Source organism: Mustela nigripes, chromosome 10, assembly GCF_022355385.1.
Source record: "Mustela nigripes isolate SB6536 chromosome 10, MUSNIG.SB6536, whole genome shotgun sequence".
In the NCBI taxonomy this organism is placed as follows: Eukaryota; Metazoa; Chordata; class Mammalia; order Carnivora; family Mustelidae; genus Mustela; species Mustela nigripes.
This window is the reverse complement of record NC_081566.1, coordinates 64,340,111-64,359,883: the sequence shown is the minus strand read 5'-3', so window position 1 is coordinate 64,359,883 and position 19,773 is coordinate 64,340,111. Positions and strand designations below refer to the sequence as shown.

The window sequence follows — 19,773 nt, the reverse complement described above, 5'->3', positions numbered from 1 at the left end:
TGAGGACCGCTGGCCGGAGTTGGGGTCTTCAGCTCTGGAATCAGGGATGTCGAGTGGCTCATCTGGAGGGGATTCTGGAGAAGTGTGTTTGCTACGGATGAATGCAGCTGGTAAGGACTTGAGATGAAAGAAAAGTGGGAAGCAAGTTAAGGGACTGGGTGAGACAGACGGGGTGACTGCTTCAGCTGTTGAGGCACTGGAGAAATTGGGTTCCTCCGCTGCTAGCGCTTCGAGGTAATAATGAGATAACTTTTGATAACCAAGTCCGCCTAACACGAAGAATCACCATCAAACCTGAACTGAAGCTGGAGGAAGGTGGGTAAGAAGCTCTAAGCTTAGAATATTCTCTTCTCTCACTTCTGGGTTTTTTCTTCTTAACATTCTCCTAAATAACCACCACCATGGGCCTCTCTTCCATGCACCTTTGAGCAGAGTTAAGAAGGAGAAAAGGCAGTCTCACCGATACACCAAGAACGTCTCTACCTCAGGGCCTTTGCACTGGCTGTTGCCACCTACCTGCTTTTTTTCCCCCCTTCAGGTACCTGAATCCCTCAGTGCCTTCAGGTCCCTGCTCAAATGGTGCTTTGGCAGAGCCCTTTTCCCTAATTACACTTGTCTCTCGCCGCATCTACTGCAGCGTGGTATACTTTATGTACGTTTGTATAGAGAGAGGCAGTAAGAACTCCTCTTCGTCCCCTCCAGAATGGAACAGGAGGAAAGAGGGACTTATCCTCTTTAAAATTTTTTTTCATGGTTGTATCTCCAAGGCCTAGAATTGCGAGTGCAGCACAAGCAGACACTAAAGAAATATCTGTGGAATGCATGATTAATGAGCGCGCAAATGAAAAGCCCTTGTGTGTCCGTGCTGCGTGCGGCTGGTGTGCGGCTGTGCGAACGTGTTTGTGATTTCATTCCTCCTTCTCGGGCTGCCTCTGGCTCTCGCCTCTTAAGCCGCGCGCTTGCCTGTGCACACGTGTGTTCGCACGTGTGAAGGACCCCCGGGTCTGTGCACCGCATGCTTCTGAACAGCAGCTCGTGTGCGTCTCAGCCCGCGTACCTGCGTCCTCTGGATGCGCGCAGGGTCTGGACCATCCGCCGCCCCCCGCCCCCGCCCCGTGTCAGATTCCGCGGAGGAACAGCCTCTGAGCAGCAGGGGGCACCAGAGAGCCGCGCGCCAGACCGCGAGGCCCGACCGCGAGAATCCGCGGGGAGTGTTAGGGACCCCGGGGACCGGGGAGCGGGCGGCAGTAGAGACCTCTCTAGACCAGCGGAGTCCTGCGAAGTTGTGCAAGTCTGTGATTTCTCCTCCGCTCATCCCCCGGGACTCCGGGTACCCCCAGCGACAGCCTGAGCAGACGCATCTGGTCCGCGTGGGGAGGGGGCCCGGCGGCCCAGCTGGGCTCTTAGGAAGGGCCGGACCCCGGCCGTGCCCTCGCTGCACTCGCCGGGCACTCCCTCCCGTCCCAGTGCCCGCACCTCTCAACCCCACAGGATCTCAAACTCCTCCGCGCTTAGAGATCCTCCGGTGGCCGCCCTCCCCTTGGCCCTGCCCAGCGGCGGAGTTGGCTACTTTCTCCTCCTGGACGGTGCCACCCAGGATGAACAAAGGCAGGAGGCGAGGGCTCCCCTTCCCGGCGGGCTGAGGGCTGCGACAGCTGGCCTGGCCCCACTGCGTGGCCCGGGCAGGGGCTCCAGGCGGCTCGGAGAAGCCTCCGGCAGTGCCCAGCTCGGGATTCTGTAGGTGGGGAGAGTCCCGCATCGCATCCCCGCCCCAGCGTTCAGTCATCCACCGAGAATTCCCAATTTCGGGAATCTAGGGGTTAGATTCTGGGTGTGGGATCAACACGAAAAAAAAAAGAAAAAAGAAAAACAGGGATTTTGTGCTTTTTGACTCCAAGACCCACCCCCTGCCCACCGCGCCCCCCAGCCCCCGCCCCCGCCCCCGCCAACACGCACAGGAGCTCTCCCGCTGCCTCCCCATCCCCGCCATGCCCCGGCCCAGGGGCAGGTCCTCGCCCCGCCGCCCCCACAACCCGCCGCCCCCCCGGCAGCGCGGGCCCCCAAGCTGCGTGTGACGGGCGGGGCGCGTGGCCGCTCCTCGGTCCCCCCGGGTCCCGCGCCGCGGGCATCTCAGTCCGGCGGGGGGTGTGCGTGCGCGCCGGGGGCCCGAGGGCCGAGGGAGGGCTGGGGGAGGAGACGTCAGGAGGGGCGGGGAGGGAGGGAGGGGAGGGGAGGGCCCGGAGGAGCGGAGAGCGGAAGAGCCCCGGAGAGCGCGAGCTGGGCGAGCGGCAGCACCGGGCGGGAGAGGGCCGGGCCGGGGCGAGGGCGGGACCGCGGGGGCCGGGGCGGCCCGGAGGGCGGGGGCCGCGGCTGGGGGCCGAGAGCGCAGGAAAGCGCAGGGCAGGGAAGTGAGTTTGTGCGCGCGGGGGTGCGCGCGTGCGAGTGTGTGTGCGCGTGTGCACGCGCGTGTGCAGGGCCGGGGGCGGGCTCCGGCCCCGCTCCCTCCTCCCGCCCGCGCCCCGCGCTCCGTCGCCAACTCGGGGCCCCGGCGCGGCGGGCGGCGGGCAGCATGCTGAGCCTCCTCGTCTGGATCCTCACTCTCTCGGACACTTTCTCCCAAGGTAAGCCCGGCCGCCTGCCCTCGCCGCCCCTCCGGGCAGGCAGCCCGCACCCCGGGCGCGGGCCCGACTTTCCCGCGGATGCGCCCAAGTTGTCCCCGGCCGCGAGCGCGGGGGTCGGGCCGTCGCGGGACCCGAACGCGCCCACGGCGCCCCCCGGAGCCTCGGGCAGCCCCCCCCCCCCCCGCCGCTGCCCGCCGAGGCCTGGAGTCCGCACGCCCGGGTCCTGCGGGAGGGGGACGCGAGGGTGCTGAGGGCTGCGAGGACGGTGGGATTTCGGGTTCGGGGCGGGAGGTGCGCGGAAAGCTGGGGACCCGGTCCCGAAGATCCCGCGGAGGGAATCCCAGCTCCAGCCGGGCCCTGCTGGGGGCGGGGGGCGCTCCCTCCCGCCTGGGCCGCCCCCTCTGGAAACCCGGAGGGCGGCCTGGGGGCCTCTGGCGGGAGCGCTGCTCGCGGAGATGCCGGCTGGGGAGTGGACTTCCACAGGCAGCTTCGGGCCGGCTGGATATTCGGGGGGGGGGCACTTGGAGGGGGGGCTCACCTCCCGCTTGGGGGCGGGAAAGTGTGGATGTCCGGGTCGTATTTGGAACTGGCAGGGGAGAAGCTGGGAGATGAGGGAGCGGTTGAGAGAGATGAGGACGTTAGTGTCTCCTGAGGCTGGGGGTTGGGGGTGGGGAGCTGGGGAGACTGAGGGCCCAGGCTTCAGCCAGCGCCGGGCTCCGTGGGTGTGCATTCTGGTCTCCTGGGTCTCCCTCGAGGGAAGAGTTAATCCTGCCGAGCTAGCCACCCCCTTCCAAAAATGGAGCTGACACACAAACACCAAAAAACAGTCATAGACACGGAGACAGACGACTCACCTACTGAGACAGATATACCCACAAGCATCCCCGAACGGAGACAGACACATACACACAAAGGCACTGACACCCCCAGGAACACAGACTCCTCCCCCGCGTCGGCTTGCACGTTCATGCACCCAAACACATCAAAACTCACCCAGACACAGGGCATGGATGCAGGCAGGCATTTACAAGGACGTGAGAGACACACACACGCGCGCGCACACACACACAGTGAAACCCTTCTACGGAGACCAACCCTCCAGCAAACAAAGAAACTTGAGCAGACGTTCATATAGGCAGACACCTATGGAGGTGGACAGACTGCATCATGGAGGAAGTGGTCCCCTTTCCTGTGGAGGGGAATCTGGTGGAGGGAAGTCTGCTTGGGTAGAACACCCTCAGACATTGCCCTGTTCTTAATTCCCCTCCCTTCCGGGGCTGGGGAGTGTGTGTGTGTGTGTGTGTGTTTAGGGGTGGGGTGTTGTGTTGGACCCCTCCTCTCCTTACCAGGCCCCTCCCCAGCTCTCAAGGCAAAGCCTGGTTGAGTTGGTGGGGGGCTGGTCTTGATCTTTCTTTCCTGGAAAGGCACCCAAGCCCCTAACACAAGCTTAAGATCTGGGAAGGGTGTGCATCCCGTGTGAGTGGGGTGGGAGGCGGTGCTGGGGAAGGAGGCCTGGCCCTGGGGTTGGCAGGCCAAGCAGCAGCTTGGCAGAAAGTTGGGAAGAGGACGCAAGTTCTGACTTTGTTCGCCTGGCTGTGGGGGGGGGGGGGCGCTGGGTCATTATCAGCGTGTGTTGGGGCCAAGCTTAGGTCTGTCCCTTTCCTGGAGCCCTGGCATGTCAGCAGTATGGAACAAAATGAGCTTCAAGGAACAAAAGCTGCAGTTAGCAAACAGGAGAGACATGCGGATTGAATCTGAGCAGAAGCGGTCAGAAGGCGAGGCGTGTGCTGTGTGCCGTCCTCCCTTTGGGAAGGGGGAGGGTCGGTCAGCGGGGCTTCCACCTCGCGGCCTCCCAAGGGGCTGAGAGCCAGACCAGAGACCCGAAGGAGTGTGCAAAGTATTTGGGTGGGGGAGGGGTGCCAAAGGAAAGGAAGGGGGGAAGATGGACGGGGAGGGGAGGAAAGAGGAAGTCCCTGCCAAGGTTCCTGGGAGGGACTGGGGAGCCGGGACGGAGGGAGCAGGGACCTAGGGAGGCTGGGGGACTCACGGGGCGGGTGACCGCTCCTCGGCCTCCATCCTTAGAAAGAGAGAGCTTCAGGTCGGACTGGGGTCCTGGGAGAGGAAAAGGGGGGAGGGGGTGTGGCGGGGGAGGGGCTGTTGGTGGGGAGAAGGGGAAGGTGGCAGAAGACAGTCAAATTGAGGGGGGCAGAGCCAGGGGGGAGTCAGCCCAGGCAGAGAAATAAAAATCGCGTTTTAAAGAATTTCAATGGGCTTCATCAATCTTCATTTTTCACTAAATAATTTTCTGTATCTTATCTAAATGAAAACCATTATCCTTCCCCCCGTTTCCATCATGCGCCGGCTCCTCAGACTGATTGCGCCGAAAATTGAAATATTTATTCATTTTCTGGGAGATTTTCTCTCTCCCCAGTCTCTGGGAGGAGAAATTGAAAAAGAAAGATTATAGCTAATCAGAGCAATGTGGGATGACAGGCTGGCTCAGGGCGGGAGCTGCCTCTGGGGGATGGAGCGGGGGCAGGGGAAAATCTGTCCCTCCTGCCCCCAGAGGTCCCCAGCTACCCCTGCCACGGCCTAGCTGGGGTGAGGAGCCCAAGGAAGAGTCAAGAACCTCCTAAATTCCCAGGAACTCGGCTGCCTGAGTACAGCTCCGTCCTGGCTGAGAGCAGCAGTGTGGAAGGACCCGTAGTGGGGGACCAGCTCTCTCCTCCGCTTTGCACACGGGCTGCAGATGCCCCCCACCCCAACCCCTGCCTGCCCAGCCGAGAGCAGGCCTGGAGGCTAGGGAAGAGGCTGGGAGACATGGCAGAGATCAGGAGGGCAGGCCGCCCTCTGACCTTGACTGGGCTCCAGCTTCCCCTCAGAGCTGAAGGGAGCCTGAGCTCGCTGCTCTGTGGGCATTACTCTCAGGCCCTAAAGGATCTGGGATCCCCAAGAGGAGGCCTGGAGGCCTTTGCTCCTACCTTAGGCTGGTTATCAGGCTGTGGGCCTGGAGGTGTCTGGCTCTGCCTTGGGTTCTCCGGTGAGGCGGGGACCAGGAAGCCAGCACTGTCTGGCTCTCACTCTTCGCCTTGAGAGCCCAGAGCCCTGACCTCTGACGGACGGAAGCTCCTCTGGCCTCAGTACCGTTGGGGACCAGGTCTTCATTTCTCCTCCACCCCCTCAGTCTCTGACACCAGCACGGCGCGCTCGGTGAGTGCCCTTGACTCTGATCAATTGATTGGTTTGATGCAAGCGCTAGAGTGTGGGAAAGGCCCCAGGCTAGTCCATCCCTGGTGACATCCCCTCGGTCACTTGGTAGACGTGTCATGTCAGCTTGAGCGAGGCAGGCGCCTTCTCTGGGCCTCACTCTGCTTGCCTGGACAGCGAGGATAGAAATCATACCTCCCAGGGTTGCGATGGCCATGAAACGTGCTGTGTGCCGAGTGCATGGACCGGTGTCCGGCCCGGGACGGGGGCCCGGCCGTGCTTGCCCTCAGGATCTGGGGCTGCCCATGGAGGGCGGCAGGCCGCGGTCTGCGTCCTCCTGCTGCTGCTTCGTCCTCGCCCTCCGGCTGCTCCGTGTCTCGTCCTGGCCTTCAGCGCCTCCTCGGGGACCTCTCCTGGAGAGCACGGGGTCTTGGCAGACCCAGGAGGGAAACTGAGCAGCCCCTGTGGGCTGGAGAGCTCAGGAGCTCTGGGGCCGGGAGGAAAGCAGAGTGGAAGAGGCTGGCATTCCGGGGAGAAGGACGCGGGGCTCTTATGGGCAGTGAGGAGGGGACACTGGCCTGAGGTGGCTGCCTTCCTGAGGCTGGAAATAACACAGATCATTTATGGAGCCCTAGTGCTAACTACGTCTTATCGCATTAGCTAGTTTAATCTGTGCAACGGGCCCCGAGATCAGCTCTGTAATTGTCCCCTTTCATGGATGAGGAATTGAGTTTTAGACAACTTAAATATCTCGCTGGTAGTTGTGGAAACCAGCGGACCTCAAAGGCTGCACATACACACACCCTCCCCTCACCCCACGCCTCCACCTGCCCTGTCCAGGGACCCCACATGCCCCCAGGGACTGATGCCGGACTGGGACAGATCTTTCCTGGTCCAGAGTCGGATGGGGACTAGGGAGAAAAGGGAGTGAGCAGCATCCCATTAAGGTAAACTCGTTCACATTTTTTTTTTAAAGATTTTATTTATTGATTTGACAGACAGAGATCAGAAGCAGGCAGAGAAGCAGGCAGAGAGAGAGGAGGAAGCAAGCTCCCCGCTGAACAGAGAGCCCAATGCAGGGCTCGATCCGAGGACCCTGAGATCATGACCTGAGCTGAAGGCAGAGGCTCAACCCACTGAGCTACCCAGGCGCCCCTCATTCACATGTTCAAAACAATCTTTTATTCCACAACTCTGTCTTTCTACATTTTTTTTTTTTTAGCATTGGATGGTTTTTCTTGGATGGTGCTCCATGCTCCGAAGTGGCTTTTCTTTAAAGGACTGCGCTTGGCAAATAGGAACAGTTGGAAACCTGTGTTTGTGTCTAATATTGAACACGGACTTACGGGTCCCTGAACCGCACATTTGGGAACTGCACGCAAGGTTGACTTCGGGAGCAGCCAGAGCAGACAGAGGCAAGACTTGAGCACCGGGCGGTGGGTCACTTCCAAGCCAGGCCCTTCCCGGCAGACAGAGAGGCTGGGGGCTCAGGCAGCCTGTTCCAGAGATGCTCTGCCTGGTCAAGCGTGGGCGAGGAGTGCTCGCGGGAGGTGGATTCCACACCCAAACAGCAGATTGCTTTATATTGAATTCCTACTGTGTGCTTCCCGCATTCCTACTGTATGCTTTTCATACCATCCCCTATCCCTTTTAATGGCCTTGTGAAGTAAATCCTTCCTCCTCATTTTATAGATAAGGAACCCAAAGCTGAGTTTAATTGACTTGCTCAAGGCCGTACCTGGGGTGTTAGATCTCAGATTAAAACTTGCTTCGTGTGGCCGCACAGCCTACCCTCTGCCAGGAACCTCCAGGATGGGCGTGCGCACGGGTGTCCGGACCCCCGAGGAGCTGAGGCAGCCTTGGAGGGGAGAAGGGGCCTCCCTGTCCTGCCCACAGTGGCGGGCGGGCTGCTCCTGGTGCCCGGGCTGCGCCCTCTCCCTGCCTCACTTGTTTTACTCAGAGCGGGTGGGAGCTTCCTGCCCCATCTACGAGCAGAAGCAGGTTTGTGATGCGTCAACCCCGCTTCTTCCTACCCCGTAGAGTCTCTGTGTATTTGTGTGGGGCCTTGCAGTTTCAGCCTGCCGACCTGTTCCATCTCATCTAAGAGAGGCAGACGGCCGCCCACGGTACAGCCAGGGCAGTGCCCGTTTCTCCATTGAGGAGATGAGCCAACGGGCCGTAAGCGCTGAAATGACCTGTGAAGGGTAGCAGCAGGACTGGACGGAAGGGCTGGGGGCCAATTCCTTAATCTCCAATTTCTGGGGGTCTTTGGTGCCTGGGTGGGGAACTCCCTCCCCTGCATCGGGAGCCGAGGGAGCCCCGCCCCTTCCTGACCTGCCAGCCCCGGTGTGGTTTCTTCCCAGTACCTCCAGCTGGTCTTACTGGGCAATCTGTTGGAGGAGGCTCTGGTCTGGAAGGGCCTGGGGGCATGGGGCTGGGTGGTCCGCAGGGGAGGGGAAGACCCAGCCATGTCTTTGGTCTTGAAACGTGAGGCCGGGGCAAGGCAGGAAAGAAAATGGGTTCACTTCAAGTGACGGACACGGTCGTTCATGTGTGTGGAGGCCCCCCTGGGTGTGTTGTGTGTATTAGTGACTAACTTAGTATGGACAGCCGTCCCGGACAGGCCCTCGCGGTGTGGTTGCAAGGCCCAAAGAAGAGAAGCAGCTTGTCAGCAAGGAAGCAGCCGGTCCGTGCCAGAGGCAGGGCTGGCACACGGTAGGGGTGGGGGCTGGAGGTGACTCTCCGAAGAAAGCCCCCTGGGCCAGCCCCTCATCTCTTCTGCTGCCGCACGGAAGTGTGTGGACGCAGGCCCCGTACTCCAAGTGTGCGTCTGCCCACACGCGTGCATGCTGTCCCCACCGACACGTACGCACACTCACCTCGCCTGCCCTCACGCGCGTGGTCCCAGACCCACGTCTCCCCCGGCACGTCCGTTCGGCAGAGCTTGGGTGTGCCGTGCTGCCGTGGGTCCGGGTGGCTGGCCACGTCCGGCCAGGGCGGCCGTCCTGAGTCTCCAGAGGCACCGCTGCTCGTCTGGTCCCGCGTATCGCCCGTGAGAGACGCACACACTGCTGGCAAGGTTAAGGGAGTCAGAACCTGTGGCTCCCGGGTTCTGACTCCGGGACAGAGTCTGCGGCCCGGGGCGCTCCCTGCTGCAGCCCGAGCCCGTACAGCTGCCTGCCCGGCTCCCAGATCCTGCACCCCGATTCGGTCCCCGGCGCACCCAGGAGGAAGGCTGCTCTGGCTCCAGGACCTCAGGGACATCACGTCTTGTTTCTTCTCCCACCCTGCTTCTCTCCCTCCGTCGGCTCCTGAAGCTCCCAGTCCCTCCCTCCATGTTTGATTTCTCCAGCAACTTTTATTAACCTCTGGAGTCTCTGGGGGCGGATGCCTCATTCCTTTCTGCCCTTCCTGAGCCCATTTAACAAAATTGGGATCCTATTGAAATAAATGGGCCTCGCAGCCAACCACCTACCTCAGAATGAAGGGTCTTAAATCCAGGGGTGGAAATCTCTAGCACTCCCTAGAAAATTCCCCTACCTAGTGCTGGGCTCTCCCCGAAGGCAGCACAGCCTGGATTTTGAGACAGAGGAGGGACAGCAGAAGCCCACTGTCAGGTGCTCTGTGCCTGCAGGGCTGGTTCCTCTCTCCCCCCGCTCCCCACAAGCCAAGTGAGGCTCGTAGCTCCTTCTGGACCGGGCTGTGGGATGCTGTTCTCTGCCCCCATCTCCTCCTGAAGCCCTGTGAGGAGTGAGCGCACGCCCCGGAAGGCGTGTGGGAGGAGCGGGCACTCTGGCCCTGCGTCCTGTGCCTCCTGTGGGCCAGACATTTCTGTTGCAGACCAGCAGAACCCTCTCCCTGCCCTGCGGGGTCTCACTCAGGATTTAAGTGTCAGTCACTTAGCTTCAGGAGGCCTCCTTCCTCAGGGAAAATGGAAAATGGAGAGAATTAACTTTTTTTTTTTTTTTTTCCAAATCGGCAAATGTGTATTACTCTATCCAACACATCCTGGTAGGTGTTGTGCAAAAATGTTTTTAGAAATGACACGCCACTGGGGTCTGTCCCCTCCAGGAAGCTAAGATGTGCGCGCGGCAGGATTCCCCGAACCGCTGGGCAGGACGCTGCCGTGCCGGGAGTGCGGCGTTCAGCGCAGAGCTGGAGCGACCCGCCAGGGGACTTCGCGTGGGCCGAAGAGGCCAGGAAGGGCTTCGGGGAGGAAGTGGGTCTGAGGATGGACAGGACGTGCGTGTGGCAGGAAGAGGGAGAGCGTTACCCGACCCGTGGGACTTCCGGAGCCAAGGTGTGGCTGCCCGATGCAGGGGTCCACGGAGCCTGGCTGCAGGGGGAGAGTGTGTCGGGGGACACGGGCAAGAGGACCCAGAGCAGACCGGGACCAGACCTGGAAGGGCTTGGGAAGCCAGCCCAGCGACTGTCCTGTCGGAAGTGTGGCCCCAGGGCCTTCTGTTGTTTGAGTCTGATCCCTACTTGACTCCTCACCGAAAGGTGCTCTTCTCTTACCCTCTTTGTGGGCAGGGGCAGCCACGGAGGCTTGCAGCCCTTCAGTTAAACAACAAGGTGAGGTAGACAGATAGTCAGGGTCTGACGGAGCAAAAAACCCAAGAGAGATACCAGTTCTCCCTGACCTGTGAGCTGGGTTGGGGATCCCCTGAGATGATGAACAGAGTCCTCAGGTTTAACACAAAGGTGTGTGGGGGCCGAGCGCCGTGGAGGGATCCCAGAGCAGAGCAGTGTCAGGGCCTGATCCTAGGCGCCTTGTGCTGTTCCCCGGGAGCCTGGGTGGGGGCTTCCCAGAGTCTAGGGGGACCCTCTGATTGCATCTGAGGGCCAGTCTGGACTTAATCCCTGTGGGGTGACTTCAGGGCTGTGCTGGCCATCGATACGTGTGTGTGTGGGGGGGGGGGGGGGCGGGCTCGAAAGCTCCCTTTCTCCAGTGGAAACCTTTGAAGAAGGCTCCTGCCAGTGGGGTGGGAGCCTCTGTCCCCCTGAGCAGGTGTTCTTGTTTGAAGGGCTGGGCTGGGTCTGGCTCTCTTCTAGGCACTGGGGATGGGAAGGTAAGTGAAGTGTGGTGGCGGTCCCTGGGGCTCACACTCTCAGTCCCTGGACAAACACGGACAGTCCTATAGGATCAAGGTTGTAGGGGAGGAATGTGAAAAATGCTGAGGTCTAACAGTGGCCGCCTGGGAGGCTGGGAGCCCGGCTGGGGGAGGGGACGTCCACAGATGTGCGGCTCAGGGGCTGCGGCTGGAGCCCTGGGAATGCAGTGCTGTGCTGGTGAAGATAGTCGGCTCTGGACAATCCCCGATTGTGGCCCCTGCTCCGGACGGAAGGAGCCCAGGAATCCGAAGGAGTGAGCCGAGGTCCCTCCCAAGGATTATGATTTCCAGGAACAAAGGCTGTTTCTCTAAAGCCCACTTGCCCCAAATCTCCTCACCCCCTGGTCCAGCAGCCTCCTCCCCACCCCCACCCAACGGAGCTCATCTCTAAATTAACTTTGTCCTTGTAATCAGCTTAGCCGAGTTTTCCTCCCTCCGTCCGTCCCCAGTTCTCCGAGGAACAGCCTGGGGCCCTGCTCGCTCCATTACCCAGCATTGTCAAGCCAGGAGGAGCTTTGAACGGCTTCTTCCCAGTCGATTCGCTTAACCGGGAGGTTATTACGATGAAAGGAGCGGAGATGGGCAGATGGGGGCAGAGAGGGGGACCTCAGAGGGGACGAAGGCATTTTCAGAGGAGCAGAAACCCAGGGGTGGACAGGCTGGCGGGTGGAGAGCCTGGGAGAAGTTGAGGTTTCGCCCCGTCGGTACCCTCATTCTCCAGAAGGACTTTCCTCAGGACTCCTGGGTTTTAATCCCAAGTCCCAAGCCATTGCCTGCCCCAGCCTCCCAGGACTCTGCCAGCTGCCCACACTAGGACGGGGTGTCCCCCCCCCCCCCGCTCTCCCAGCACACGCTTGTGGCCTGGGCTGCTGCCCCTGCTGCTGTCAGCTGCTCTGGGCAACGCGGATCCTGCCCTCATGTGCCTATCACCCTGCACACATCTGGGAGGTCGCCTCTCGCCAGGCAGTGGGTGAAGTGGGAATGCAAACTCATTTTAATGTCAGTTTGAGCCAAATATAATTAGAAAGGAAAATCTGACTTTGCAAAAAAAAAAAAAAAAACAACTAATGCATTGCAAAGCCAAGTTGAAATGACTTCAGGATTATCTGCACCACTACCGCTCTCCATTTATGCAGAAAATGGAGCGCGGGGGCCGCAGCGCCTGTACCTACGGGATTTAGTGTGTGCATGGAGCCTTGGTCTTACTGCAGGGCCAGGTCACGGAGACTGGGCCCTGGCAACACAACCCTGGAATTGGGTGACCCCTGGAGGGCCCTGGGGCTTCCTTACCAGCAGGTCTGTGGGACTAAACCGCCTGGCGGGAGCCTCAGTTTTCTGGTCCGTGAAATGGGGGCAGTAGTAGCTCCCTAAGTGGGAGGGAATGTGTATCGAGGATCCGAATCCAGAACACAGTAGATAGTCAATAAGTCATAGTTAGCATTAATATGGCCTAGTGCCTGCTTCTCGCAGTCCCCAGTCTGGCAGATGTGCGGGGGAGCAAAGAAGACCTCGTCCGAAGGACTTCTTTGACAAGAGTCTGGGTTCGCTGCCAAGGGAGGTGAGCCACGTTGCCGGTAATACCTGAGGCTGTGGTCTCCAGGGCACAGTGTGGAGGGAGCTCTGAGGCAGCTGCGGAGCCTAGCGGAGAACACCCTGGTTCGGGTCCGTGACCTCTGTTTCCGCATCTGCGGAGTGGAGCCGGACCTCTTGTAGGCCTGGAAAGGCACCCTCAGCCCAGGGTGCAGGAAGTGTGACCGCCTTAACCCCTGTCTCTCTGGACGCTTTCACCTCCACGCGCCGTGGCAACACTTCTCAGATTCCGCGTGCTTCCGAGACACCCGGGGGTCTGGAGGAAGTGTGGATTCTGAGTGAGAAGGTCTGGGGCAGGTGAGATGCTGCCTTGGCACTGGACTCCCGGCTGCCGCTGGTGCCGCTGGGTCCAGGACCACACTTGCACGTGTTAGAGCATCCCTCCCCTGGGGAGACAGGCCTTCCACGTTCTAGCGAGAGGCCCCAGAAAATAGAACCCACGTGACCGAAGTCACTTGTCGGCTTGCTCAGTTGTATAACAGAGCCTGGGCGGGTCCCTGATCCCAAAGCTTTCTCGATGTACTTGTTGTGGGGCAGGAGAGGGGCAGTGTCTGCCGGGGCTCCCTGCGTCGTGGAGACTGACCCGCCGGGGCCCCGTTCTGCGCTTCGCCAGGCCCCAGCCCTCCCGCCTCACCGCCCGGTCTTCACCAGCACGGCAGCTGCCAGGTGCAGAATTGGAAAGCAACCAGCCAGGGGCGCCTGGGTGGCTCAGTGGGTGAAGCCTCTGCCTTCGGCTCAGGTCATGGTCTCAGGGTCCTGGAATCGAGCCCCGCATCGGGCTCTCTGCTCAGCAGGGAGCCTGCTTCCTCCTCTGTCTGCCCCTCTGCCGGCTTGCGATCTCTCTCGGTCAAATAAATAAATAAAATCTTGAAAAGAAAAGCAACCAGCCAGGGCATTGGTGGGGACCCCTCCCTGCTTGAGCCAGTGGGTCATTCCCACTCTGTTTTGTTTGTTTGTTTATGAAAAAAGCTGTTATCCAGCTCTAGGTTGGAGTTTTGGGGAAGATGGTTTGACAGAGATCTAACGGGGAACTTGACCCTGTTGGCTTTGGCTTGAATATTGGGTTGTGAGCAAATGGTGTGATTTGGGAAGCAAGATGGGTCATGGGCTACCCGTGAGGCATGGTCTAGGGGGCAGTGAGGACATCTCTGGGCAGGTCAGTTTCTCAGGAGACCCGGTGGTTGTTGGGCCAACACGGCGAGCTGACACGCTCTTGGCCGCATGTCAGGATGCGTGTGCAGGGCTCCGGCTGTGTGCAGAAGGGTCTGCGGGCTGGAGAAGGGGGAACGTCTGCCCTCACAGTTCCGCTGAGGCCTTGGGTGACGCTCAGGCCTTCTTTCTAGGGAACCCCAGCCAGCAGGGGAAGCAGGGGTTCCCCCCGTTTCTCATTCATCCTCCACTCTCCCCTGGAGGATGCCACCCACTGAGGGCACGGGGACACCGCAAACCACCCACGTGAATCTGGGGGTTTCGTGGTAAATGGAGAAGGAGGTGAGGCTACCCTTCTGGAGTGAGGACCGGGAATGAAAGTAGGGGGTGGGTAGGGGGTAAAGAGACTCTCGAGATGCCGCTCTTCAGGCCGGGCTAACTTGACTTCACCAGGACCTCCGTGTCCTTTCGGGAGGAGAAGGGACATCCACTCCGCTCACTATCTCATGGCAAGGAAGCCCCACAAGTGGGAAGTCCCTCTTCGTGTCTGACCTGACCCTTCCTGCTCCCGCGCGGAGGGTGTCTCCTTAGGGGCTGCGGCTGAGTCAACGCCCAGGGCTCTCCGTGTGGGGGTCAGTTGCGTCTTCCCCAGGACGTTCATCTTCTCGCTCGGAGTCAGAGCTCCTGGGGGAGAGAGAAGCCAGCCCAGGGAGGCCATCGGCGAGACCGCCTCTAAGGCCCCACGTGAGTCGAGCAGGTTGTCTCTTTAGGGCTCAAATTGGCTTTCCAGCAAAGCACCAAGGCTGGTCTCCCAGTGACCCCATTCAGGGCAGAGCCCCCTGCCCTGACCTGTCCAGGGTCCCCCTCCCAGAAGCTCAGAGCAGCAGGGGGCTGGAGGGCTCTGGTGTCCTTCCCACAGGCTCTGCCTGTGGCCGGGGGGCCCCTCCCTCCCCCTCCACGGGGGCCAGGCTGAGGATGGCCCGAACGGTGGCTGGGCATGGGTGCGGAGGGAGGGGTGGAGGAGATGGCCAAGGGAGGCCGCCCCCCCAGGCAGCACCTGTTCCAGCTTCAGAGCATGAATACTTTCTTCTCGGCATCACACGGGGTGTCCCCAGTCCGGCCTTGCCCGTGGGGATCCTGAGGGACCTCCGTGCGGGCAGAGAAGGAGGGATCTCGGATCAGCAGGGGGTTGAACCCCATCGTGCACGTGCACGGGAGGAGACAGAAAGAGATGGGGTGCTGGAGGGACCGTGAGGGAGGCTCCCTGGACGGGCAGCGGGGAGGGACGGGGAGACAGGACCCTGTGAGAAGGAAGCCAGGGAGACGGGCCCGTGGGTGGCAGCGGGGCTGGCGGGGCTCGGAGCTGCGGAGTCGCCTTGTCAGGTGTGAACCCTGAGGCGCTCGCACCAGTGGCTGACAGGCTCCCGCAGCACAGGCACCGGTGCCTCCGGAGGGGCGGGGGGCACGGCGGGTCCATGCCCTGCACGACGGACGGCGCGCGTGTGCTCCCGCTGGGAGGAGCCGCCGGGGGCCGGGGGCCGGGGGCCGGGCTCTCAGGACGTGGTGCTGGGGGGAGCATGCCTCTTCTGAGCTAGCCCTCCCCGAAGGTCTGCCCGCGGCCTGGCACGGGACGCCCCCAGCCCATGCTCCCTGCCCCTTCCTCCCACGGTCCTTCCCTGTCTGCAGGTCTGTCCCTCGGCGGGAGTGACGTGTGCCCTGCTCCTGAAGCATTTGGTGCTTGATAATTTGTGGATTATAGCTAACTCTCGATAAAGATTCCCTAATTGCTGGGCTCACCTCAGGTTCTATCATCAAAGCGAAGCCGCGAGGCCCCCTCTCCTCCTTTCCTTTTTATTATCTCTTAATTAATCACTCTGGCTTTCACACTTAGCAGATAATTACAGTCTCCTGGGCACGCAGCTCATTTTCATAACCTCCTGCTCCAAGCCGGCAGCACAGGGGTGGGGGGAAGGGGAGAGAGATGCTGAGGAAGGGGGGCAGCGGGGTGGGGGGGATCTGGGGCAGCCGCGGGCACCACCTGGAGCCGTGGGAGCCGGGCTCTGGGCCCTGAGGAGGCGCTGGCCGGGTGGGGAGGCCGCGGGGCTCCCCGGGGAAGGCCTGCCTGCTCCCCGCCGCCTGCCTGCTCCCCGCTGCCTGCCTGCTCCCCGCCACCTGCCTTCCTGAGCTGTGCGTGGCTGGGGCCATCGGCCCGTCCGGGAGCAGACAGACAGACAGGTTGCTGGGCAGAAAGCTAGGTGAGGAGCGGGAGGTGGTCACAAGTGCAGTCCCTCCCGCCTGTGCTGGGACGAGGGGCTGGCGGGCTGGGAACCTGTTACTGTGATGGGCAAGAGCAGGCCAGGCCACCAGCCAGGCGGGACCCGGGGCTGGGCCCGCACGTTTATGTTTCAGGGAAGCATAGGATGTGCACGGGGGGCTTAGCTCTGTCCCATGAGAATGACCAGACAAGGATGAGCATAAGGCCCAAGCTGTTCACACCTGCCAGGTGCCCTTCCTCTGCAGGGGGACGGTGGGGGCTGAGGGAGGCTGCCCGGCCTCAGTCCTGGCATCACCGCAGGCCTCAGCCTTTCCCTGGGCTCTGCCCCAGCGAGAGGCAGAGGGGAGCCGTGTCCAGAGGGTGGGTTCGTGGGGCTCAGACACTGAGGAGTTGGTAAGGGCGGCACACGGGGCTGGGCTGGGCTGCAGCACATAGGGCGTCTGGCTGGGCCTCCTGCTGGCCCCGCGGGCAGTGATGGACCAGGGGAGCACCCCTTTTGCCCTCTCCATGTTCCTGACCCGGGCACCATGTGCTTGGTCTTCAGGATGAAATAAATTGGATCCTTCTCCCTTTTGTGTGTGTCTGTGTGTGTGTGTGACTAGCTAGGTGTGAGACCTTGGGGTTGTCATGTAAACTGGCTGAGCCACTGCTTCTCTGGGGAGTGGGAACCTTAAAGAGCTCGCAGGCAGTCTAAGCGAGATGGCGTCGCTGGCCTGGGACAGGAGCTCGGAAGTGCCGGCCTTTCTGTCACTGTGGCTAGGAATGTCATCACCACAGGGGAGAGCACTTAGCCTGTGCCCAGGGAAGCTGCAGGAGACACCGTGTCACGTTTAGGAAGCTGGTGTCCTTGCCTTCACCAGCTGCCCTCGGCTCCTTCTGGGGTGTGCGCGAAGCCTGACAGCCCAGGCCACTCTGCCCCCGGACGGGTTTTCTGTCTACGTATCAACCGTGTGTTGGGGCGGGGGCTGCTTCACCTTGGTGTCCAGCCCCAGGCAGGGCTGGTCCTTCCCTTGGGGACCTCCGGGCCTCAGACAGTCCGCGGCCCGCAGCAGAGCCCGTGGGCTCCAGGGTTACGCGTGGCGTGTCTCCCGTGGCTCCAACTTCCGACCCGGCCTTGGGCTTCCGGGGCACCACAATGGGAACATCTGTATCAAAGAGGAACGAGCACTGGCTTCCGAGTCCAGCTGTGGATGTTTGCCCTGTTTGTGACCTAGTGACCGGGGCCCGTTTCCTTATCGTAAAATGAGAAGGTTGATCTCCAGGATTCTTTCTGGCTTCATGGTTTTCCAAGTCCTGGCCGACCTGTGGGAGTTGACGGTCAGAGCTGTTTCTTCTTGAGGGAGGCGGGCCCAGGGTCTCCGATCTGGTTGGCAGAGGTGCTGGGTTCAGAGGGCCAGAGCTGGGGTACCCCGGGACGGCAGGGTGGAGCTGGGCAGAGGGGCAGGAAGCACGTATTTCCCACATTGTGGGACGCGGTTTGGACTTGGGGCGAGAAAACGGGTGTGACCCCCCCCCCACGCCCATGCACAGTGTCCACTGTCCTGGGGATGGTCCAGCTGCTCTGGGAGGGTGAGGGGCCCCTGGACTGGGGCTGGGGTTCTCCTGGGCTCCTGGGCCCACGGAAGAGTTAGTTTCTCCCTGAAGGAACATGCTCGGGCTTCGCCCTCAACTTCGGCTTGGGTCTATGAAAAGATTTTGCAGAGTCTTGTGGGAACATAAACATTTGACAGATTTCTTTCCCTGAAAGCTATTTCTTCTCTTTTCTTTTTCTGGGAACTTTCGCCCGCAAGATCAAGGCCTCTCCGCCCCCCCCCTCCCTTCGGCCCGACTCACCCCTCCTCACCCCCCCAGTGAAAACAGACTGGGCTGGTGGGCACTGGGAACCCTCCCTGCAAACCGGTCCGGAGGAAAGGACTGAAGCAAACAGCTCTCCCGGGAGGAGACATTGTAAGGAGGGAGGGAGAGAGAGAAAACAAGCAAATAGCATCCGCAGCGAAAAGTGAATTCCAGACATTTAAAATTCTTTTGGTTTTAATCATCTCAGAGCCCTACCGGAGCCGGGCTGTGGGGAGGAGGGAGAAATGAAAACCAGGACCCGGACTGGCAGCCGGAGCACTGCACTGCAGCCCCCGGCCTGGGCTTCTCCCTTCCCCGAGTCCCGGCCCCCGGCCCGCGCCCGACGCCCCCGCATTCCAGGCTTCCCCGCACCGACTCCGCCGGGGCCCTCCTGACTCACCTCCCCTTTATCTCATTTCTCAGACTCCACTTAAAGCACTGACCTTTCAGTTTTCCACCGGATTGCAAGTTCCCCAAGGCCCTGGATTATGTTTTGTTAAAAACAAAACAAAAATAACAAATAACAAACCCCAACCTCTTTCATACGTCGTGCCTGGGCCTCCTCTGTGGTGAGGGTCAGGGCCCCCGGAGAAGCTTCTGGGCCTGTTTTCCTCCTCTGGGAACCGAGTTGAGGAGACGGGCTGAGCCCGAGAGAGGCTCCAGAGGCCTGGGGAGGCCTAGAGCGCCGCCGCGTGCCGGCCCCGGCCCCGTGCTCCGCTCCGTGCTGGCTGCAGGAGCCCCGGGCCGAGTCAGGGTCTGCCCGTGAGAGGCCTGGGTCATGGCTCTGGCTTGCCCCCTCCTCCACGGGGGCTGCTCGGCAGGAACAGCAGCAGGGGAAGCCCCTGGACCCTGGGGTGTTGGAGGGGTGCCAAGTTCTTCCCTTTCCCTGGCCGGGAGACCGGGTGGGTCCTAAGGGCCGGGAGATGTGGGGCCCAGGTGAACCTGGGAGGAGGAAGAGGCGGCGAGAACGCCCTCAGCCCCGTCCTCCTAGTCTGGGTCTCTCCAGTGCTCAGCCTCTTTCTTCTTTCTGAGCACCCCCAGCCCAGGCCCCCAGTTTTTTTCTTTTTATTTTAAGCAAGCTCCACGCCCGTTGTAGGGCTTGAACTCATGACCCCGGAGGTCAAGCGTTGCACACACCCCAGACCGGCTGGCCAGGCAGGTGCCCGAGTTCTCTAGTTCTTCATGCATGGGGACGCAGCTCTTGCCAGGCTCCTGACCACTAGCTGTTTCTCCGTCTGTCCCTCCAATTTTGACCCTTGGCTGTTGGGACATTTTTTCTGTATGGGTCCCCACCCCTGTCCCCGGTGAGATGGCAAACAGTGAGAGCCAAGGGTACGTCGGAGCTGATCTCAGATGGGGGCCGGGTGTCCTGGGTTTCTAGCGTCACTCTTCATGGGCCTGTCCTGTGGCTGTTCGGGGTTTATTTGGCTGTAAGGGAGCGGGTGTGATGGTGTCTGAGACCCCCCGCGGGCTCCTCAGCATCTGGGGTTCAGACAGCTCTGTCCGAGCCCAGGACCTGCTGCCTCCCACCAGCTCAACCTTGTCGGGTCACTGCCTCTCTAGACGAGTGCCTCTGCCTTGTGGGGAGGGGGGTGGGACCGACCGCCTCCTGGCCCGTGTGGACGCTTGGCAAGGTATCTGGGACGCGTTCAGCCCACGGTGTTTGTGAGCTCTTATTGTTAAATCGAATCCTAACATTCTGGATCTGTAGTCAGGAGACCTCATTCAGATTCCAGCGTCCTGTCCTTCCTGACTTTCCGTGTGACCTCGCACAAGTCCATTTCCCTAATGGTAGCCCTGAGCTCATAAAGCCTGTCGGCCCCTCTTGCTTGGAGTTGTGAGTTTAAGTTAATGCAAAGTCCTTGGAGACCAGGACCTCCAGTGTCTTGGAGAGATGTCTCAGAGACGATTAGGTGTCCCCTGAGCCATGGCCATCCTGTCTCCAGGACTGGGGCTGGGGAAGGGGCAGCAGGAGATGGGA

At 60.9% G+C, this 19,773-nt stretch overlaps 1 protein-coding gene across 2 annotated transcripts in view; it reads left to right on the top strand.

Moving 5' to 3' along the window:
* The first annotated feature begins 2,335 nt into the window (after window positions 1-2,335).
* Window positions 2,336-19,773, top strand: part of KIRREL1 (kirre like nephrin family adhesion molecule 1) — an 84,685-nt gene continuing 67,247 nt past the window's right edge. Inside the window, exon 1 of one of the 2 annotated variants that reach the window (XM_059413568.1) lies at window positions 2,336-2,621. In XM_059413568.1, coding sequence (XP_059269551.1) covers window positions 2,570-2,621 — 52 coding nt within the window. In that variant the 5' untranslated portion in view covers window positions 2,336-2,569. The remainder of the gene's footprint in view (window positions 2,622-19,773) is intronic. The other variant, XM_059413567.1, reaches the window with a different exon arrangement.